Genomic DNA, 23,874 nt, shown 5'->3' with positions numbered 1-23,874 from the left:
CATATAAAGTCAGCTCCTCCTCGGGCAGCACCTCTGGCCGTGGCGGAAGTGCTTCATGCCCAGACTCCAGATCTGTCCAGGCACTCCTTAGCGGTGGTCACAGACCCCTGCTGAGTTGAGCTTACAAGCTCCAGTTCCGTGGCCCCTGTGTAAACCAAGGGGGCTGCCCTCTCATGTCCCGGGGGAAGTACTGCTGGTCATATAGTATGTTCCTTCCCCTGGTCTTCTCTTTAATAGGGCATCCCGGCTGGGCAAGATCCCTAGCCATCCATCACTGTGCACAATATGAAAAAGGAAACAAAAAGGCAGCTGCACAATACAGCATGGAACAGGAGCATCAAAGGCTGAGTTTAAAATGCTTGCAAGAATAGAAAACCACCTGAATCATGATATTGCAAGTCTGTTGTCAGGTGGTGTGCAAATAATTTTGATCATGTCTATTTATTAATATTTAGTTTCCACTTTATGAAATGAATAACAATACTTAGCATAACATTGAATTGTTTCTGTGAGTACTTGTGCATATTTTGAATGCTTATACCTGCAGGAGCTGTAGAATGCCTAGTAAAAGAAGGCCCTTTGTTACCGAGATAACTGTTGTTACATTACAGGTTTAGGCACCACTGCGTTCTCCACCTTTTCAATGCATGGTTTAGAGAACTGATCACTTTTTGGCTTATAAGGCCTTGTTCACACGGGCGTAAAAATCGAGCGTTTTTTTCGTTCGTAGCGTCCGTGAGCGCGGATCAAGCGCCGAGTGTTTTCTAGACGTAGGAGTCAATGAGAGTGTTCACATGGGCTTTGGTGACGTGCATTTGTCCGGCAGCGCGTTTATACGGCATCAAAAAAACGTTGCATGCAGCTTTTTCTTGGCGTTCAAAACCCAACGAACGCAAGGAAACCGCTTCTAGTTCGTTTTCTGCGCGTTTATTTTACGCTTCGGAGGACCGGATATTTTATGTTTTCATATACAACATATATATTTTCATATCGCTTCTTTTATTTTATTGTCTCATGTAATTTGTAAACCATGAACCTATTAATTTATATTCTAATATAATATTTGATAACGATTATGTAAGGGGGGTGTAAGCGCACACTCGACTACTGTTTCCTTACCTCAAAGTGACAAGTAGTCTCTCTTCGCTAACACCAAGTCGCATATTGGTTGATCGGCGTGCAATGTGGCATTGCACCAGCTGCAGACAATCAAAAGTGGAAACCGACATCCGACAGTAATTAAAAACTTGCGCGGAAATTTTCGCATTTCTTCATAAAGCACAAAAAAAACTTCCTTTAAGCCGACGTTGTGCAGTCAGAGGATGAACCCAGTAGCGGGCGATTTTTCTCTCCCTACGTCGCCGTATTACAGTATTTTAAAACAAGAAGATTAATATCTAACATAGCAAAATGGTCCATATTGAAAGGAGGCACCTCAAATAAAACGACAAGGGCTTTCATATCCAGTTCCCGACACTGCCTCCACAGGTTAACACACAAACTACAATTTGGGCTGCAGGCTGGCGTTAGACAGAGACAAACAAACGCCGGTGTAGAAGTCAATCGATCGCCACCACAAAATGCAACATAAACGTCTAGGACATTCAGAGCAAGTTCGTTATCCAAAAACTTAACGCCCGTGTGAACAAGGCCCAAGAGTTCTTGCTCTCATCATGGCCACACAAAGCCAATTGAAATGCGCCACAAAATTCCATAGTCTTTTATTCTGGAAAGGCTGTATCTATTTTTGGTCACCTCTTTGTTGTGCATTCTAACGTCAATCCTTCAGCCTTCATCTAGCTATTCAGCAATACTAAGTCTGCCAAAATATGTAGCCTCATGCTATAGTCTAGACAATTGCAGCTACATTCCTGCCACTTGCATTTTTCAAAAAGATGTTATAGATTTTGGATCCCCATTGTTGTCCACAACACTTTGGTACCAACACTTTGAAACAGCAAACAGGGAAAGAAAGAAAAGTCATCATTCACAACATACCCAGTTAGCCAACTCTGTTTGTCATAAGTCGTGCTCACTCATCTGTAGTTATGTAACGTTAAAGGCAGGTGGGAACTGTGAACCATTGATGTCAACATGACATAGTGCTTTGAAGATTGTCCAATCACATTAGATTAAAAAACCTAAAGCAATGCTAACTCACTGGCAATAAATGTGGGCTTGTCCAGAAAAATCTGAAAACAACCAATTAAAGGGCAGACTCAGGTCACCTGCTTTCCAAAAGACCAAAGACTTGCAAAGACTTTCATTTGACCAGCATCCCATTGGTATTCACACAGATTTTGTTTTGGTTTTTTTTTCCCCACACAGAAATTAACCCCTTATCAAGCAGGGTCATTTTTGCTAAATCGCCTGTAATTTGACCTCTCCAAATTAGAATCATTGCTGTTATTGAACTATCTGGAGTATAAACACATGTTTGGTCTCTTTGTAAAGGTAACATTCTCTAGTTTCACCCTTAGTAGTCAGAATCACTGTAGGTGTGACTGATCAAAAGTTATGCACATTAGAACTCACAAAAAAAATGATTTTTTTTGTTCTCGCCTAAGTTTTTTTTAAAAATAAAGGCCTCTATAGCTGCAGTAGGTAGGTGGGGACAGAAACACACTATGTACCAACAGAATAACTTGTTGACTACTCACATGTCAAATTTGAAAAGAATACCTGTAAAATGACATTTTTACACCAGTTTTTATGTGGGCATGTCCAGGTGCTTTTTAGTGGGACCTCTGGTTTATCCATTATCCACATTTTGGAATGTATGGAAAAAGTGTAATAACTTTTGAATGCTTCAACCCACAGATATCAATGAGGGCTCTACTGAAAGCTTACACCTAAAGGAATCTATATCTACACACAGTGTCACTCTATTAGTTATCAAAATAATAAAAACAATAAAAAATACACATTTCAATATAAAAATAGTCAAAACAAGTCTTATGGGCTAAAAATATATATATATATATTATTTTTTACTTTTTTTTTAATAAAATGCACCCAAACTATATACATTTTTTACAAACTGTTACAATACAGCTCAGCGTTTTTCCACGTGCCACTCGATGGCAGCAATCCCTAGCAGGCAGAAAGCACAAGGGCGTGTCACATGTCGCTCTCTGCCATTAGACGTCACCTGGTATGATAGATCACTGTCACGCCGCGTACATGCCTCTATTACTTAATCGAGAGTGTATTTACGTATATCTGTACATTTATCCATATTTAAAATGCGAAAAAACTTGGTGAAATCACAATAAACAACCACGCACCAAGTCTGCAGACTGGCACAAATGCCAGCTTCACGCAGCTCCGATCGGTTTTGTTTACAAGTTGGCATGGCAAGTTACATATCGGCGTGCTCAGCTGCTCATTGGCTGTAAGTTTGGAGTGTCACTCACAGCGTCCAATCAAACTGGTAGATTCTACCAGGGTTTGGAGTTGTGCGTCATCGTTCAGCTGTCTGTGACACTCGTTGGCTATACGAGGTGCCAGTCACCCCCCAGACCCCTCGTAATTCGCCAACTTAGATGTCAATCAGAAGCTAACACTTCCGTGTAACATGCTTTAGCATGGTTATTGCCAACAGAAACAAATTACGTCTGATATGACCAATAGAAATGAAAAAAAATGTCGGAGCTAGTCTCAAGTTAAGAAACGTTTTCTGGAGTTTTTGTCTCTTTGAGGATCTATCGTGTGTTTTGGACCTAATCGGTTTACTGGATTATATTCCCTGGAGCCTTACGGACAGAATGAGATCAATATTGCTCGGAAATATTGATGTTTGACTTGCAGAGAGCCGTCAAAGGTAGTCAAAGGTAGGAAAATTCAGCTCTTAAAAAGTATGTACTTCTCTGTAAAAAAGGATTTAGTGTCAGTGCTGTGGTTGTTGTGTGTCAAAATGGTTTATATCATCGGAAAGACGAGACTCTGAATTTTCATTTGATGGGTAGTGTGTCGAGGTGCATGACAGAGGGGCATGCACACATGGCTGTGACGTCGTCCAATCGTCGTTATTTACCGGGACCGGTACGTGTGCATTATACAAATTCAAGTCGGAACTAATTTTTAATGGAGGTTGACATTCACTGACACCAGGCATGCTGTGCCAATAAACAAATTTATTTCATGATTATTTCACATAACCTAATTAATGTGGTTTTTTTTTAAATGTCTGGGGGGGTTAGGGTTAGATTTAGGACCCCAGCACTCCGCTTTACAAACTGCCACTGCTACTTTTGCAACTCAACACTTCCCCCTCTCTTTCACATCTACAGTAAATCTTCTTTATCCACAGATTCCATTTCCGCAAATTCACTAATCTGAGTAAAGGAAAGTGTAACCCATTATGCAACACCTGAGGTCTACTTGCACCTCTTCTCAACAATATAACGCAGAAAAAAATTTCTGAGAGGCTTATCATGCAGTAGTAACACATAACGCTAAGGAAGAGCAGGTCTTTAATGGCTTTAGCTGTATGTGCCCTGCAAAAAATGGTTTAACTTTTGTGCAAGCTATTAAACCCCGTTGGTGAGGAGGATCCAGGCTTGCAATTGCTTCCCACAAACAAGGTGTTCCCAGAAGGTGTGGGTGATAAACTTGTACTGAATAAGCCCTGCCTTTTGTGCACACACACCATCATTACTGCTGATGAGATGGTTTAGTGAGATCCTCGGAGCAGCCATGTCCTGGTGGAATCTTGGAAAACGATTGAACCAGACTATTGAGGAAGTAAAAGTTGTGACAAAATGAATCTGACAAAGGATCATTACCAAGTTTTGAGGAGTGAGATCCTTCCACAGCCAGTTCTGCCACACCCTGGTTTCCTCTTTGGGGCTGCATCCGCAATGGGACCAGAGCCAGTGTGCCATCAAACTTCAATTTCCCTGCACCCAACCCAATGATACCTGCTTACTCTGCCCATGTGAATCCTTTCCTCCCTCCATTTTCAGTCATAGAGACCCAAGTACACTCTTAAAATCCTTGTTCTTTAATTGCATGCTATGGTTCCTTATTGGGTTATGTGGTCCCTCATAGAGTCGTTGTGTGACCAAGCACCAATTCATTGATTATTTGCATATAAAGTTGGTCTTTGTGCTTTGCAAACTTCCTAAAATGTAGACAAAGTAAATCAATAAACAAATCCTTAATGTATGGTGGTAGGCAGGACACTAACAGATTAAGAAACCTGAACTTAGCCTTTGTTACTGGATATATGCAGCAAGAGTCCTAAACTTAGGAACCATTGGTAGTTCACACATCTGTTACCATCTATTCATGGTTATTTAATTTATGAACTCGGTTATGCATCTAAATAAATAAATGGTAAATGTGGAGAGATCTTTTGGGGAACCAAAAATTGTTCCCCTATGGCATTGCTCTGAAGAACCGCTGTGGCACCTTAACAGAATATGTTAGAGTGGTTATATCTGTCTGTATTGCCGAAGCAGTTTCATGACTTTATTCTCACAGCTTCAGTTGAGTTAAAAAGCTTTCAAGTTCTGATATCATCCCACGTGCTATCAGTGTTTTACTCTCTTTTTCAGTTACATTTCATCAATGGCTGCAAAGCGTAGTGCTAATGAAAGTGTTTTGCCTGGTGGCCTGCAGTGCAAACACGTTATGATTAGCTTAGTTGATTTTCAAAACACAAAGTAATGTGTTTATGGTAACATCAAAAGTGTATAGTGAATATGGTCCACTGAAACCTAACACAGTTATTCTTCAGAATTTGCAGTTTCCTTTTCCACTGGCTTTTAAGGGGGAAAATCCCACAGACAATGAGAATTGACTGTATTATCCTAGGCAATTAGACAGAGTACCTGAACAGCCAGTGGAGAAACTCCTTTCTTATGCAGTCCCTCTGTGTTCCAAGACTAGTCCAACCTGTCATTGCTGAGGACCCGCGAGTACTTGTTGGAGTGGACCATTTCTACATCCATTCCTTGAATAGTGAACGGACATAGTGTGCCAAAAGTCAACGAACATCTCTTTGGTTTTGCTGATGTTAAGATGCAGACAAATGACTTTGCACCAAGAAACAAAGTTCTCCACCTGACTCCTGTCCTCTGTCTCAACCCCTTATCAATACACCCCAAAAATGTAGAATCATCTTAGAATTTCTGCAGGTGACATGACCTGGGGCCTCATGTATAAACGGTGCGTACGCACAGAAATGTTGCGTAAGAACTTTTCCACGTTCAAATCACGATGTATAAAACCTACACTTGGCGTAAAGCCACGCACTTTTCCACGGTACCTCATGCCTTGTCGTACGCAAGTTCTCCGCTCGGTTTTGCAAACTGGCGGCACCCAGCGTCAAAGCAGTGCTACTGTTCTTGTGTGATTACTCATTATTTTCATGACGCGGCTTTATAAATACACAGAAACTAACCGCATATTGTTTATTAGTGTAATGCATCTGATTGTAATTAACTCGTAACAATATAATGGTCCAGGGAACAGCCATAGTATTCCAAATACCATAACTGCTCTCACTTCTTCTTCTTCTTCTTCTTCTTTCAGCTCCTCCCGTTAGGAGTTGCCACAGAGGATCATCTTTTTCCATATTACTCTCACTGCACGACTCAGAGTATTTATATCACTGTATCTGAGTGTGAATCACAGCAGCAGCTGATCGGAAAGAGAATTATCGGTATACAGCTTTAAGGACACGCTGTCTCAGCCACTGCAAAACGTTTTAAAGCCTTTCCTGTACGGACCTCGCGGTTCAGAAACAGTTTAATCCCAAGAACTTTAAATGCACTCAATCAATTGCTCCTTGTAGAACTGTTTGTACTTATAAGTACAATCACCCCACTGTAAACTTGCACTACAGTTATAATATCTCACAACCTGGGCCACTTTATAAAGCGCGTATTTACATATGATGCGATATCATTTTTAAGGTGAAATGCAGCAAAATATGTTTGTTAAATTATACACATAAAACTTTAACTTCATTTAAATAATCTATATTCTTCACTGGGAGTGTCGTGAAGGATAGAATAATTAAACATGTACTACGAAGATATTTCAATGTTCTTTAAGCGTTTTGAAGAATCGCGCTAAGCTTACAGATGGCTTAACGTCTATTACAGAGCTGATTGTATGGCGATCGGTTACTTGGGGAAAGAAAAGCAAGGACTCTTGGGCGCATAAAATATATATTGAATATAAAACAGAAAGAGAAAATAACAACACAGCTAAAAACGCAGCGACAAATTTCGACAAAAGATAAATGCTTGTCATGAGCACGAGGCTCATGAAACACATGTTTAATAATGTGCTTTAGCTCCTATCATCATGAAAATGACATCACGTATACATCTCAGTATTTTAGTTATTCAGAGAGCTGTAATATCACAAATGTAATGGACTCTGTGTCCAGTTGGAGGAAGAGAGCCAGTTTAAGAAGCAAGTAGTGATTCACACACATAGATCACATACGAGTAGAAGATCAAATACAAAACAAAGCATTTAACGTGCTACTTTAATTACGATGTAATTTTGAGAAACTGGTTAATTAAACGATTTTAAGATGAAGTTTATAATGTTCTACTAAATGACAAAATAAACTACGTGATTAAAGTGGAAAATTCGAGATTAAAGTTGACATTTCGTGCTTTTTCCCCACCGTGTGCCTTTTTTCTCTGTACCCTAATAAGCTTTCATATGACACTCAGACAGTGGGCTTACAACTCTTCTTTTCACGGCAACTTTGATATGTGACTTCTTTTTTATTTCCGGCACTGTGCGATTTTGTGAATGTGAGCTTTCAAGTTTCTCCAACACGCTATGTCACTCGATCAACTTCCTTTTGTTGATTATACCACGATTTATTTGAACAAATAGTATGTTTTTCCTTTGCCTCCACTTGGTTTTCGCTGAAATTCTTATATTTTCCCCGTGCTTTTCTCATTGTCTTTTCACAGAAGGCTGCGCTTAAGGGCGATTTATATTGATTTGCATATTCAAATAGGCGTAATTCTGGGAGGATTTGGGGCGTTACATAATGCGCGTGCACGAGCGTTAGTTTTCACGCTGATCGGGATTTATGTAACGGAAGAACGTGGAAGTTGGAGTACGCACAGATTCCTGCATCTGGATTTTTCTGTGCGTAAGCACATTTCGGCTTTTGTGCTTACGCCATGTTATTGTGCGAGTTCTACGCACGACGTTATACATGAGGCCCCTGGTGCGAGGTGTACAGAGGTGAAACAGGACTGTTCCTTGAGGTGCCCCAGTGTTCCTCACACAGTCCTTGAGTCCCACAAGCTGCGCTCAGACAGTCCATCATTCATCCTCCTGCATTTTTCTGAGATTACCCCTTAACATTCATGGCAGGATGGTAATGATATATATTTGTAGGTATTATAGATAATATCCCCAAAATATAAGTGTAGTTCAAATGAGTGTTGGCAAAATAATAATACAACCAAAATAATAGTTAGGTCATCTTGCATAGACTTCCAGGTGGCTATTTTGTCTCGGTATGTTGATTAGCATCTGGTTCAACAAAGTCCATAGGCTAAGAATGGTGTAGCGTCCCAGTGGGGGCTGGGTGGTCTTGTGGCATCGGAACCCCTGCAGATTTTATTTTTTTCTCCTGTCCTCTGGAGTTTTTTTTTTTTGTTTTGTTTTGTTTTTTTCTGTCCTCCTGGCCATTGGACCTTACTTTACTCTTTGCTACTTAGTGTCGCCTAATTTATTTTTATATATTTTTTCTTTCTTCACCTTGTAAAGCATTGGAATCTTCTCGAGTTTCAAAAGATGAAATTAAGTTATAAACTGGACTCTGGTCAATTTTCCTCCGACCCACCACATCAAAGATGGTTATGGCATTTCTGGGAGGGAAGTTACAATATCGTACTTTAGGAAAGCTTCCTTAAAATTCCTGAATGACATTATAATATGCCATTACTTTAATATTAGATCTTAAGAATACACAGCTAAGTGAAACAAGAGCTAAATGCAATGATTCAGAAAACAAATGCAAATGTGCAGTCCTTTACCTCGGCTTGTTTTCATGTCTATGCAGAGTTTAATCCCAAATGCACTCATTTATCTTTGTCTGCTTTTCTGAAAACTATACTGGACCCAAAATGGTCTACAAATACATTACTGAATTATAAGAATTGTCTAAGTTTCATTTAAATATATTAATGGAAGACGACTCACAACTAAACAATTTCCATTCCCTTTATTATTTCTCCATAACTGAATATTTACAAAGTTTTTTTTTTTTATTTATTTTTTTCTTTGCAGTTAGGATTGCAATCAAATCAAAATCAATAAAATGAACCTGGGTTAATATTTACAGTAAACAGTTGTCTCTTAACAGATGTCTTTCTTTCAAAATCTCACTTTTATTTCTATATTTCATTTTCCACAGTTTCACAAGACAAGTACAGCTTCATCTTACCCGCATTGGCTCAGATATCTCCTCAGTACAGATCTCAACAGACATCCGGTGATGAGGATATGAAGAAACTGAAATCTGGATCAGAGAGTGTGACACCTGCTTCTTTGCACAATGTTTTTCTGTCAGTGATGAATCCACAAATTCAGATGCACAATTTAGACTCAGCCGCCATCCACCAAGACCAGACGAAAATGATTAAAAGCAAACGTGAAACCAGAAATGATCATCTGAGTCAAGCACAACAGAAACTTTACCAGTGTTTAGAATGTGGCAAACGATTCACACAAATAGACACCCTTCACATCCATACAAGAATTCACAGTGCAGAAAAGCCATATTGTTGTTCTGAAGGTGGCAAGCAGTTCGCCAGCAATAATAGCCTTCAGTACCATAGAACAATTCACACTAGAGAGAAGCCATATTGTTGTTCTGAATGTGACAAACAATTCACCACTGCCTCATACCTTCAAGTCCACAAAAGAATTCACACTGGAGAGAAGCCATATTGTTGCTCTGAATGTGGTAAAAGATTTAACTGCACTAGCAACCTTCAGAAACATAAAAGAATTCACACTGGAATTAAGCCATATCATTGTTCAGAGTGTGGTAAAGGATTGGTATCCAGTAAATCCCTTAAGAAGCACAGAAGGACTCATACTGGAGAGAAGCCATATTGTTGTTCTGAATGTAACAAACAATTCACCAGCAATATTGGTCTTTACTATCACAGAAGAGTTCACACTGGAGAAAAGCCTTTTTGTTGTTCTGAATGTGGCAAACAGTTCACCAGATATAGTAGCCTTTGGAATCACAGAAAAGTTCACACTGGAGAGACACCATATTGCTGTTCTGAATGTGACAAACGATTCACCACTGCCTCAAACCTTCAACTCCACAAAAGAATTCATACTGGAGAGAAGCCATATTGTTGCAATGAATGTGGCAAACAGTTCCACAGCAATAGTGGCCTTTTGTATCACAGAAGAGTTCACACTGGAGAGAAGCCATATTGTTGTTCTGAATGTAACAAACAATTCACCACTGCCTCATACCTTCAAGTCCACAAAAGAATTCACACTGGAGAGACGCCATATCGTTGTTCTGAATGTGGCAAACAGTTCACCAGATATAGTAGCCTTTGGAATCACAGAAAAGTTCACACTGGAGAGACACCATATTGCTGTTCTGAATGTGACAAACTATTCACCACTGCCTCAAACCTTCGACGCCACAAAAGAGTTCACACTGGAGAGAAAACATATTATTGTTCTGAATGTGGTAAAGGATTTAACTTCATTGATCATCTTCAGGAGCACAGTAAAATTCATACTGGAGAGAAGCCATATTGTTGTTCTGAATGTGGTAAAAGATATACCCATGCTAGCCATCTTCTTAGGCACAAAAGAATTCACACTGGAGAGAAGCCATATTGTTGTTCTGAATGTGGTAAACAGTTCACCAGCAGTGAAGGCCTTCGGTACCACAAAAGATTTCACACTGGAGAAAAGACATTTTGGTGTTCCGAATGTAGTAAAAGATTTACCAGGGCTAGCATCTTTCAAAGGCACATAAGAATTCATACCAGTACCACCTGATGAAAAAACATATACTATAAAATGAAATATACTTTTATTAAAAGAAAAACAGTCTAAGAAAGCATGGATAATAGAAGTATCAGCTCCTAATGGCTACTCAGTACTAAGAATGGAAAGGAATAAATAACAGAGTATCAGGAAACACACTCCAAGTCATTCCAAATGTAGAAACAAACAACAGAAATAGTGCCCATTGTGCTGAGAACAACAGGACTAATTAAAAAAGAAACTTTAAGACCCATCTTGACATCGGACCAACTATCATTACCCCATATGAATTGCAAAACAAAGCCTTATTAGGATCAATGCAGGTGCTACGCCGAGCCCTCGCTGCAAACTTAAAAGGGTAAGAAATGAAGCAGTACAACTGAACAGTAATCACTAAAGAGTGAGGTCCACTCCTGTCTTGATAGAAACAATGGCAAGAATATTTGAGAGAGACACTAAGACAAATTGTTGTTAAAGAATACAGTTGCAAAAATAGGAATATCCTCTGGCGTGCCTTCACTGTAGGCAACAAAAGTTAAGCCGTTGACCAACTAACAAGCAACGTTCTACCCTACAGCTTTGGAATCCATGACTCTCCACAAAATGACTTCCATAAACTGAACTGTATAAAGCAAGAAATGTGCTGCAATTAATGCCATGATTCTCGTGTATATCAATACATTACATCAAATCAAATCAAAATCTTTATTGTCATTGTAGCAAAGAGACATTGTACAACGAAATCTAGGTGCAAGAAAAACACAAACACTCAAGTTAAAACTAAAATAAATAAATATATAAGAGGGAATAAATAAAATAAGTGCCAAAATAGACTATAACAGCAGAACACTGTTTTCCATTCATACATATGTCATATTTCACGTGTCCCTTACCCAATGTTGACTTAGGGCTGTATTATAAACATGAAGGTGCACTCGGTCAGATTGACCACTTAGCAGCATTCAGCATGGTGATGGCTGAAGGATAGAAACTGTTTCTCAGTCTATTTGTCTTAGTCTTTACAGATCTGAAACATCTGCCTGAAGGCAGGCTTTCAAACAATGCATGTCCTGGGTGAGATGGGTCCTGAAGAATTTTCTTGATGTTCCTGAGACAACAGGAACTATGTAGTTCTTCTAGTGAGGCGAGAGGACAACCAACTATCTGCTGGGCGACCGTAATGACCCTGTGGAGCTCTTTTTTTTGTGCTACTGTGCAACTGGAGAACCACACACAGAGACAGTAGACCAAGATGCTCTCTACTGTGCAGCGGTAAAAGGACACTAGCAGTTTCTCAGGGATGTTGTTCTTCCTGAGAACCCTCAGGATGTAGAGTCTCTTTTGGGCCTTCTTTACTACCTCAGCAGTGTCTGTTCCCCAGGCCAAGTCCTCCCTAATGGTGACTCCCTAGAAGTGGAAGTCTGAGACCCTCTCCACACAATCCCCGTTGATGATGAGTGGCTGGATGTTGTCTGCCTTCTTCCTGATGTTCACGATGAGCTCCTTGGTCTTGGCTGTATTTAGGAGCAAGTTGTTATTCCTACACCATGTTGCCAGCCGCTCCACCTCATCCCAGTAGGTGGACTCATCCCCCCCAGAGATGAACCCTACTACCATGCTATCATCAGCGAACTTAACAATGGTGATACTGTGGTGGACAGAAATACAATACAATCATGGGTGTAGAGGGTATAGAGCAGGGGGCTCAGCACACAGTCCTGTGGGGAACCAGTGCTGAGGCTGATGGGTGTGGAGATGTAGGGGCCCACTCTAACCCTCTGAGTGTGATCACTCAGGAAGTCCTTGATCCAAAGTCAGGTGGAGTGTGGAAGTCCTATGTCTGACAGTTTGGTCACCAGTCTGTGGGGTAAGATGGTATTAAAGGCAGAGCTGAAGTCTATGAAGAGCAGCCTTGTGTAGCTTCCCTGCTGCTCCAGATGGGACAGAACAGCATGGAGAACAGTGGCCACAGCATCCTCTGTAGACCTATTTGCTCTGTAGGCAAACTGGTGCGGATCAAGTATGGGATTAATGGATGACATGATGTGGTTCCTGATGAGCTTCTCGAAGAACTTCATAACCACAGGGGTCGGTGCAACTGGCCTGTAGTCATTAAGACTGGTGGCGGTCTGTTTCTTGGCCAGAGGCACTATGACAGAGGATTTCAGGCAGGATTGCACAGTGAACTGAGACAGAGACTGGTTGAATATCCTGGTGAATCCCCCAGCCAGTTGGTCTGCACAGCCTTTCAGCACATATCCTGAGATGACATCAGGTCCAGCTGTTTTCCGTGGGTCAACAGCCTGTAGAGTGCATCTCATCTCGTGCTCCCCCACTGTGAAGATGGGACTGTTGTTGGTTTCTGGATGGGGTCTGGCTTTCTCTGGTGAATCTACTTCAAACTGGGCAAAGTAGTGGTTAAGTTCCTCAGCCAGTGATAAATAACCCCCCACAGCTCCGGGTCTAGTCCTGTAGTTGGTCATACGCCGGACACCCATCCACACTTGCCTGCTGTTGTTGCTGTCGAGGTGTTCCTCAATCTTCCTTTTATAGTCTGGACTGGCCTCTCAGATGTCCCCCTTTAGGCTGGCATGGGCTGTACTGTAAAGGACCTTGTCACAAGACCTGAAGGCAGTGTTCTTCTCTTTTAGCAACCTCTGGACTTTCCTGGTCATCCAGGGCTTCGGATTGGGGTAGACTCGGATAAGTTTATCCACTGTGACAATGTCTGTGCAGTTCTTAATATAACACAGTACGCTATCACTAAACACTTCAAGGTCTGGGCGTTCAAAGATGTCCCAGTTGGCCCTACTGAAACAGTCCTGCAGCTGCTGAGAGGCTCCATCTGGCCAAGTTTTAACTGTCCTTGTGCTGCTAGGGGAAGTTTTCCGGAGTGAAATGTATGCTGGGATTAGCCCTGTAGCCCTGTTTAATGTTTGTGTAGACTTTATCCAAAGTGTTAGCTCCTCTGGTGGCACACTTGACGTACTGATGGAATTTAGGGAGCACAGGTTTTAAATCCACATGGTTAAAGTCCCCAGCAACGATATACAAAGCATCAGGGTGCTTGGTCAGCTGACTGCTAATACTGCAGTGTAAAAGTTCAATAGACAAGTTTGCATTAGCGTCTGGTGCTATGTAAACAGCGGTAATCAAGACCACAGTAAACTCTTTAGGGAGGTATATGGGTCTGCATGTAACAGTCACATACTCCAGGTTCGGGGAGCAGTGACTGTCTACAGTCACTGTATTTGTACACCAGTTATTATTTACGTACACACACAGGTCCCCTCCTCTGCTCTTACTGGAGTCATTGGTACTGTCATGGTGCTGTACAGTGTAGCCTGTTAGCTGGATAACAGAGTCCAGGATCAATGAGTGAAGCCAGGATTCCGTGATCAACAGAACGCAACTGTTCTTTACGACGTTATTTGTTGCCACTTGTAGCCTCAGTTCATCGATTTTGTTGATGAGAGATCTGGCATTGGTGAGGAAAACACTGGGGAGTGGTGGTTTAACAGGATGCCTATGTAACCTCGCTAACACGCCAGGCCTGCAGCCTAGCTTTTGTTTTGGCTCTCTATGCCACCTCTTTCGTCTGCCCGTGGGGATGATAATCCAAGGAGAGGCGAGACTCCTCACTATGTCTGCCGTAATGTCGTGGGAGAAGAAAAACTCTGGTGAAACACTCCCCTCGCTGCACACTCCGACCCTGAGAAGTTCTTGTCGGCTGTAGATGTTGTCGGCTCGACAAGACGTAGGTAAAACAAGAAGTAATACTAACACACACATGCACACTAAACACAGAAATGAACAGCACCGAGCCGCTGCGTCTGTGCACACCGCCATAGCTTCTCAAATTACATCCCAAGATCTGAATGAGAATGGGTCTGCTTGAAACAGACATCATGAACAGTTCAACAATCACTGAATTTCTAGCTTACCCGATGCTCTCCAAAGACCAACGTGTAAAGACGTATTGAAATGTAACAGAAAAAGCCCAAAAAAAACCTCAATTATGAAGTTTGGCCAGCAATTCAAAGGAAGTAAAGGTGCTCCTTCACTTCATGCAGACATAAAGATCGTACAGACTTGGTAAATTGCTGGATAAGCAGAAAAAAAGGACAACTGGCCAAACTACAAATACAGTGGGAAATACACTGCCCACCAACTCTGACCCCAAGCAGATCACGATCTACATCAGCAAAAGAAAAAGTGTTACATGGAAAATATATTTGATGTTCCCATATTTCAGACTTTCCCACTTTTAATGTTATTTGTTTGCTGTTGAGTTTGTTTGGCCTTTTTTTAAGTCTACAAGTCTGTTATGGCTTCAGTGATACTGTAGCCTTCATTCTGTTGTGATTGTTTCCTCCATCCAGTTCTTTTTTTTTTTTGTGGACTTCTCAAATTAATTTTGCAAATAATTTAAATCAGTTGTGTACTGATGTCAGTCTTGAACATATCTGAATGAGTAAGTAAGTGAATAAAAGTAATTCGTTCAGATGGCGGCAACTTCATAAATGGATGCCGGTTGCTGTGCTCCTTTATGAATTTCTCTGGAGGACGTCTTGTGATTTCAAGAAACTGATTGTTCTTGAAGTTAGATTTGAGGGCCGCCGTCACTGCCAGATCTGTTTATAGAAACACCAGATGGGACAAGACTGGAGATGGTGCAGTGTATAGAGGATCTTATACAAAGTGGACTTTACAAAAGGGTTGAAGTTCCTTCTGAAAATGCTTGATTCCATGCTGATTTTTTTTTACTAATCACACATCAGATAAGTGAGGAAATGGGAATGGAGTTGTCATGAACAAAGACTTTAAACCAAAAGCAATGTTGTACCTATCATACTGCAGCTGGGTTTCAGACTCCAGTGCAGTTGCTACCAACAACACAACAGCCTTCACGAGAATGACTAACAAACTCAGACAACAAGAAGGACAATAAGAATTTCACAAGTGAAACTGAGCAAAGGAGGACATTATTTGTAACTGATAATCCTGCAGTGAAACAATAAACCTAAAACCAGCAAACCCAGTCCTGCACCGTTGGAATCCTCTCAAATCAGAAACTTCCTTCAATCATTTATTTATTTTTTTACTCTCTTTGGTCCATCAAAAATGCTACATGGATATTCTTCTGTATTTTGAACATTGCCCGCCTCTCCTTTGAGCTTAAACTATTTAAATAAACAGTTTTACAAAGACCACAATTAAATTTGTGTTTCACCTGGCCTATTTGTCACAGTTTTGGGAAGAAACAATAAGACTCCAATGTCATTGTTTGCTTATTTCTATTCATATGTTGCATATTGTTATTTCTCCCACCCTCTCCCTAATTATTTGTTAATAAACTTGTAGCGCTGACACATAAATAAAAGAAATGTGTTTTTCTGCTGTCGATAGGTTTTGTGTGGATAGTACTTACGGACTGTGATTGACAGCAGTGCCCCAGAAGGTAGGACATCCGGTTTTCCTTTTTTGTTTTCTGAGAGTAATCTGCATTAACTGCACCATTTTAAAAGGAGAGAGGACAGCCAAGAAGAAGACGGTAAAATCCAACAAACAACAACAACATTTATTTATACTGTATAGCACATTTTCTTACAAACAATGTAACTCAAAGTGCTTTAAGCAGAAGCAGATCAGCATCTGACTGGGCCATTAGAAGAGGTCCTGTAGCATCCTGAAGACCTGACTGTTAGGTGGAAGTTGGTGATTCTCTTTTGATTTGTGAATTGGGGATTCCGTTATTTCCCACAGACTCGGGTGAGCACATAAAGACCTTATTGTTCTTTGTCATGGTGCAGACTGACTGTATCGCATTTTACAGTTAATACTTTCACTACTTGGGGTCGGCATCCAATTATACTCTTCGTTTCACCTGCTGAAAACAGGGCCAGGAACTTTTGACTTACATGTGAGCTTCGGAAGGGGAACTGGGGGAGTGATATTCCTACTGTATATATATATATACCATACCTGGCTGGGACACCCCTTCTACACATGTTCCAGGGCAGCAATCATGGACTGCTCAATTTATCTCCCCTGGGACGCTTGGTGGCAGCCTCCCTGGCTGAGGATGGTGCCTCAGTTTCCTGCAGGGCTCCATGGGAGATGGAGTTCTCCACAGCCCAGTTGGGATCTGGGGTGGCACCAGGAGGGTGCTGCATGGGTCCCTGAGCCAGCCTGGACAACTCTACAGCCCCGTCCATAAGTGCAGTCAGAAGCAGGTGATCAAGCACACGGAGCACTTCCGGGTGGGCTACAAAAAGGGCCAGCAACCACCACTCAGGGCCAGAATCGGGAGGAAGAGGACGAGGTTGCCAAATGGGAGTGTTGTGGACATTGGAGTTAAGTGCTTTTGGGACTGTGTATTGCCTGTGGGATTTACGGGGAAGACGTGCTCCACAGGTGAAGAAAAATAAAAGTCTTGTTGGGATTTACACGTGCCTCTGTGTCAGTCGGATGTTTGCCGAATGGCAGACCAACCCCATGTGTTACCTGGTAGGTAACCACCCATACAATCAGGTCAGGACTCAGACTATGAATACAATACATATTATATATATTTATATTGTCGAGGATGCCAGGGGCCACGACCCGGCCGGGACGCCTTGGAGGACCGGAAGTGGGTGTGTGCCCATCTGGGATCACGTGGGGGCTGCCTTCCTGGTTGCTTTGGGGGCCACGGGTGCAGGGCATGGAAGCCCCACCCTGTAGGGGCCCGTGGTCACCACCAGGAGGCGCCCCAATGCCTTGGGAACCCTGGACCCCAGTACTTCCACCACACCAGGAAGTGCTGGGGGGAAGAGAAGCAGCGACACCCGGAGAGCTTCCGGGAGAACAGCCGGCACTTCGGCTACACTGGGGCGTGTCAGCGGAAGATTGTCGGGGAGCAACTGGAGCTCATCCGGGTGCAGATAAAAGGGACCGCCTCCCTCCAGTCGACAGCAAGAGTCGGGTGGAAGTGGACGGAGCTCGGAGGAGAGGAGTGGAGGCGGTCTGAGTACTGTGCAAGGCATTGTAGTGCGGCCAGGACTTGAAGGGGTGATTGGTGCTGCGGCACTGGGTTTGTGCACTTTTGTATAAATAGAAGCTGTAAATAAACACGTGTGTGGAGAAAGAACATGTCTGCCTGTCTGTGTCCGGGCTGTACCCCACAATATATATACCAACGAGGGGGCGTCCGTCCTGGTTATGTTGGGGGCCTCGGGTAAAGGGCTTGGAAGCCCAGCCCTGTAGGGACCCGTGGCCACCGCCAGGCGGTGCCCCAGTGCCTGATTATCCCGGGAGCGGCGGAAGTGCCGGGGGGAAGACTTTGGAAGACACCCGGAGAGCTGCCGGGAGGACAGCCGGCACTTCCGCCACGCTGGGCGTGGCCAAGGGAAGAATGCCGGGAACACCTGGTGCTCGTCCGGGAATCATATATAAGGGGCCGCCTCCCTTCAGTGAGCAACGGAAGTCGGGTGGAAGAGGACGGAGCTGGAGTGAGGACTGGAGGCGGCCAGGAGAAAGAGAGGCACAGGACTGTGTGGCCTGGACATTGGCGGAATCGGTGCTGGAGGCACTGGGGTTTGTGAGTGCACTAATTATAAATATTGTGAAAATAAACGTGTGTTGGGTGGAACTATGTTGTCCATCTGTGTGTGTCCGGGCCAGCGTTCACAATATATATATATATATATATATATATATACGTACTAAGGGGCTCCACCCCCTGCTCGATTCGCTCACCAACCCTGGGTTTAGTGAACCGAATATATAATTTAAAGAGGTTATTTTTATTTAATTAATTTTCATATTCTTGATATTTACCAGTAATAAAGCTGTATTGAATGAGTTATTCCCCCTCCCCTGGGGGCACACTTTAAGCCAGCTGCCTCTTGTGCCGTACTGTGTGATCTGCATGTCGATCGTTTAAAAGCCTATACAGCAGCTGTCCTTTTGTCTCGTGGGAAATTACAGTTTCTCCGAGAAATTGTTTGTAAGTAGGGCGTGATGTGAAAAAGTCACCGTCTCACGGGTCTTGTTTCCTAAGGTTGTGATGTCTAGTCTCGCGTGACGTGAAAGTGTCTATCCGAGACCCAAAAGTTTTTTAGATAACATATATATATATATAATATACACATACACAGGTAGTCCCCAGGTTACAGACATCGACATACGAACAGGGCCGCATCTGCAATGCATGCGCCTCAGTAACTGCTGCTCTGTCATCTTCGGCCTGGGGATGCTACAAGCAGTGGCTGGACAGAGGTTGGAGGGGGGCGATTTCGCTCCTTGTGCAGTGTGGTGTCCGTCGGGCGTCAAGCGGTTTCACTGCCCGCCCACCACACATGGCTGCCCCATTTGTTCTAGGTGGGCGGCTTGTAATGCTGCAAGCAGTGACCCGATTGTGGCTGAACGGAGGCCATTGAGGGTGAACGGGATGGGGGGGGGGATTGTATTGTAATGTGCCTCAGATGGCTGCGTGTTGAATGGGGGCGGTGGTGTTGCATAAGCTTCAAGCAGCATACTGTAGTGGAGGTGACTGTGAGGTGGGCTGATAATGAACTCCCCGTCACTGCCCCCATTCATTCTTAATAGCAAGCCTGCTTGTACTGTTACGCACATAGCAGAAAGTTGTCTCGTCAGTACAGGGTGTCCCAGATCTAATTATGCAGATCCAGATCGTCTGGATGACTTTGATTTATGTGTGGACGATTCCAGTTTGGTGCGAAGACGATTCTTCATGTCGTCAGTTCGCACACTTCTCGATGGTCCGGGATTTTTCGGGTGATTTTCTATGTAATAAACTGAATAAGTTAAAGCGTAATGAAAATTGCATAATTAGATCTGGACCACCCTATACATCAGACGTGTTGACGATGGGTGCCTTCCCGCTGTGATAGCGTGGACAGTGCTGTGCAGAAGAGCTCATCTTAACCTTTTGTCTTCACCCTTTAAGAATGTCTCTGAAACACAAATCTGAAGCAAGTGCTGGTGATGTAGTAAAGAAGAGAAAAACCATCACCATTGAAAATAAAATAGAAATAATAAAAAGGTCAGAAAGGTGAAACTCCATCATTCACTGGCAGGGCATTTGGTTACAGTAGGTCAACAATAGCATTTATTAAAATAATGTACCTGTTCCGACTTACATACAAATTGAACTTAAGTACAAATCTACAGTCCCTATCTCATTTGTAACCCGCTGTCTGCATATATATTATATAAATATTGTATCAGCACATATAAGGGTTATTTTTGGGTTTGAGGGAGCAGATAAAAGGGATTGTTGTTGTTCTTTTCTCCTCCTGTCTTTTCTTTAGTATATTATATTTCTCAGTGTTTATAGATATGATCACTAGCTATTTTTTTCTCTCTCAAACTGTAAATGCTCAGTCATCAAGTTTGAACTGAACATTTTAAAACGGTGTGTACGGTGGTGCGATATTGGCCTATCCTTTTTATCATCTGCCTTAAAGTAGGAGAGGTTAGCGGTAACGATCGACCCATTTTGGCATGGCGGGCAGATTTGTTAGAAACTTGTGGTCAGTGTAATATGAAAGGGTGGGCAGACAGGACCAGGAGAAGAAGTCACTTCCGTCGAGCTTGCCAAGATGCTCAAATCATCTAATATGATCTGCTGTGTTGATGACACTGGTAGCATTTCGCCAGTTCCCTCTTCTGCTGATGCTTTAAGCATATAAGCTGATGTCATCTGCAATGACTTGGTGGGACAATTGCTTGCTTTGAGCACTGCTTAGATATTTTCTTTGTCTTATCATGATGGAACACTTTGTTAGATGCCAGGTAAGTTTTGCAGAATTCAAGTATTAATTTTAATTGGGCCCCGACCGGGTCGTCCCATTTATCGCCCAAAGGCAGACCAGATAAAACAAAAAAGGTGAACATGACAAAGGCAAAGTTCGTCAGACTGGACAGTGTCAGGGATGCCAGGGGCCATGACCCGGCCGGGACGCCATGAGGGACCGGATGTGGGTCTGAGCCCACCCTGGATCACGTGGGAGCTGCCTTCCGGGTTGTTCTGGGGGCCACGGGTCGAGGGCATGGAAGCCCTACCCTGTAGGGGCCCGTGGTCACCGCCAGGAGGCGCCCCAATGCCTTGGGGACCTGTTGCCCCAGCACTTCCGCCACACCAGGAAGATGAAGATGATACCCGGAGAGCTGCCGGGAGGAAAGCCGGCACTTCCGCCATGCTGGGGCGTGGCTAGAGGAGGAATGCCGGGAACACCTGGGGCTCATCCGGGTCCTGTATAAAAGGGGCCGTCTCCCTTCATTCGAGGCTGGAGTCGGGAGGCGGAAGGACAAGGCTCAGGAGAGCTGTGGAGGCGGCCCGAAGAAAAGGCATTGAGTGGCCAGGACTTTGTATTTGGGGTTCGTTTGTGCACTGAACTGGGTCTGTGTGACCAACTTCATATTGTAAATATTGTAAATAAACGTGTGGTGGTTGAGAAACAACATGTCCGCCTGTCTGTGTCCGGGCCGGGTTCACAACGGTCAAGTCGTATCCCTCCAGCTGCTCACTCAAGCCAGTAATGACACCTCCTTCCCAGAGGCCTGGTTGTTTATGGTGGGCTCAGATGCCTGCACTGGGCAGCTTCTTGTCACTGTGGAGAAGGAAGGCAGGGCCCCCTCTCATCCCAGTGGGTTATTACATGCCTCGACTGAGACCCGTAAGGAGGTCTTCCAACGTGCGTGTGTCACACCGTCTATTGACTGTGATATCACACAAAGCAAATCACCACTTTCACAGTATTTTATGTAGCCTAAATATATATGTAAAATATTTATTTCTATTTTGAAAAATTTAATAAATATTTTTGTAACTGGATTAAGTAAGGGAGTCCTTTTGGTCTGGATGGCCCCTTGCCTAGAAGAGGTTCCAGGAGTGTCTCTTATTGCCAGGGAGTGGTTTATAAGGGGCAAGCAAAAACTAAGAGATCAGTGCCTAATCATAGTTACACAAGATAGTGAGCTGCACACAAAGTAGGGACGAGACGCTTGATACTTGTGTTTTAATGTTGTGTTGAGCTTTTGATGTGCAGATGTTTCAAAATGGTGCTTTGAGGTGTGCTTCACATATCATGTGAACATTAGGCAGTGACGCTCCATTATTTCTCAATACATTACAGACACCATCAGAGTCAGAGGCTGTAATTCCTTTGGCTTTCTGAAGGTGGTTGCCTTTGCCTCTGCTGGCACCCCTTTGCATTTTGCACATATTGTGAATCCTGTAGGTTTGCTGGCCAATCAAAGAGAACATATTTTTTTCAACACTTGTAAATAAACTAAGCCAACAAATAATTTAGGAAGACACTATGAAGGGTTACTGCAAGACACCTCACACTCTGCTGTGGAATAATGGTTATGCTGTCAAGAAATCCTATATGAATAATTACTGACGTCACTCTGCAGGGACTCCATCTAGATTTATTTTATTACAACTGCTCTTGTATAGAACACTTGCAAGAGATTAAAAAAAAAAAAACATATGAAAGGTCAAAAAAGAAACCAATAAATAAATCAATTGGCAGTGAAGCTAAAACAAACAGAAAGCAAATTTTTCAGTACTAATCCAGTAAAAAAGACAAGAAAAGATCATTTGAGAAACCTTAGGTTTACAAAAGGTGAAATCATTGAAGGCAGAAAGGAAATGGGTGGCATGGTGGAGCATTAAGCAGACCGGAGTTCTTCTTCTTGCAGGTTTGGCAGTCTTTCTTGGCAATGCTCATTTGTCTGTAGTGTGTGTGTGTGTTCGTCCTACAATGGACTGGTGCCCACTCCAGCATCCTGATAGGCTCCCGCGCCCCCTGTGAATATGGTCTGAATTAAGTGGGATAGAAAATGAGATGATATGAGAAGGAAATGGCAAATGAACTGAACACATATTTCCCAAGTATTTGTAAAGACATGCCCAAACACCACCTGACTGACACCACATCTTTATAAAAAAGCACACGTTTTAGCACCAATCACCCCTACTTCAGGCTTCTTTCCCACTGTCCGTGGGCAGCCATTCCTCTCTCCACGGGAGCCACGTCCTGACTCTAGCTCCTTGATTGTAGCGAGGCGGCCCCTTTTAAAGTGACCGGGATGGGCTCCAGCTGCTTCATCTGATGACACTTCCTGCTGTGGAATTTACATTTACATTTATTAGACTACTGGCTTGCATCTGCAAAATTATTATTATTGCAATACTGCCCTCTAGTGGACTCTGTCATAATTTACAGGTGTGATTTTTATACCTCATTTGCTGAGCACACCTGCATATTCTGCTAGGTCTGCCATTTTAAATGTCTGATTACGTGCATCTTGTCTACTGATTCACAGTGTGCGTGAGAGCTGGAAACCAAGTCATATTCATCCAGATATACAATGCATATAATTCAGTGATGAGGAATAAGGCACATGGGTGTTTGGGGCCTTAAAAAACAGAACAGAAGTTTGTCTGTGTGATATCTCATGTTTTATGTACCATGAGAGAATGGAAAAAAAGAGCAGACACTGTGACTGAACTTGTCATACTTGTTAATGCTTTGCATAGCACCAGCTCTATAAGGCAGCACACTACTGGCTATTAGAAAATTCAGGAAATTCAGGACAAAGTTGTGTAATTTGACCGGCTCAGCAATTTCAGTTGTGTAAATTGGCACGGTCAGGTGATGACATCAGAAACTGCGGTCTGCAATTTTGACACTCCCAACGACTAGAAGTCATGTAATGTGACATCAGCTCAGAGATGAATCAGCTGTTTCGAACTGGCTGTAATATACGTTCACCTTCTAATGGACTGGTGCCCTGTCCAGGTGTTGTTCCTACCTTGCACCTAGGATGGACGAC

At 42.8% G+C, this 23,874-nt stretch overlaps 1 protein-coding gene across 1 annotated transcript in view; it reads left to right on the top strand.

The window, feature by feature from the left end:
* Positions 1 to 23,874, top strand: part of LOC120534684 (zinc finger protein 208-like) — a 139,471-nt gene that overhangs the window by 10,734 nt on the left and 104,863 nt on the right. The window contains exon 3 of the mRNA XM_039762274.1: positions 9,410 to 11,023. Within this exon, the coding sequence (XP_039618208.1) occupies positions 9,410 to 11,023 (1,614 nt within the window). The remainder of the gene's footprint in view (positions 1 to 9,409; positions 11,024 to 23,874) is intronic.

Source organism: Polypterus senegalus, chromosome 8 (assembly GCF_016835505.1).
Source record: "Polypterus senegalus isolate Bchr_013 chromosome 8, ASM1683550v1, whole genome shotgun sequence".
Taxonomy (NCBI): Eukaryota; Metazoa; Chordata; class Cladistia; order Polypteriformes; family Polypteridae; genus Polypterus; species Polypterus senegalus.
This window is presented reverse-complemented; position numbering and strand designations above follow the sequence as displayed.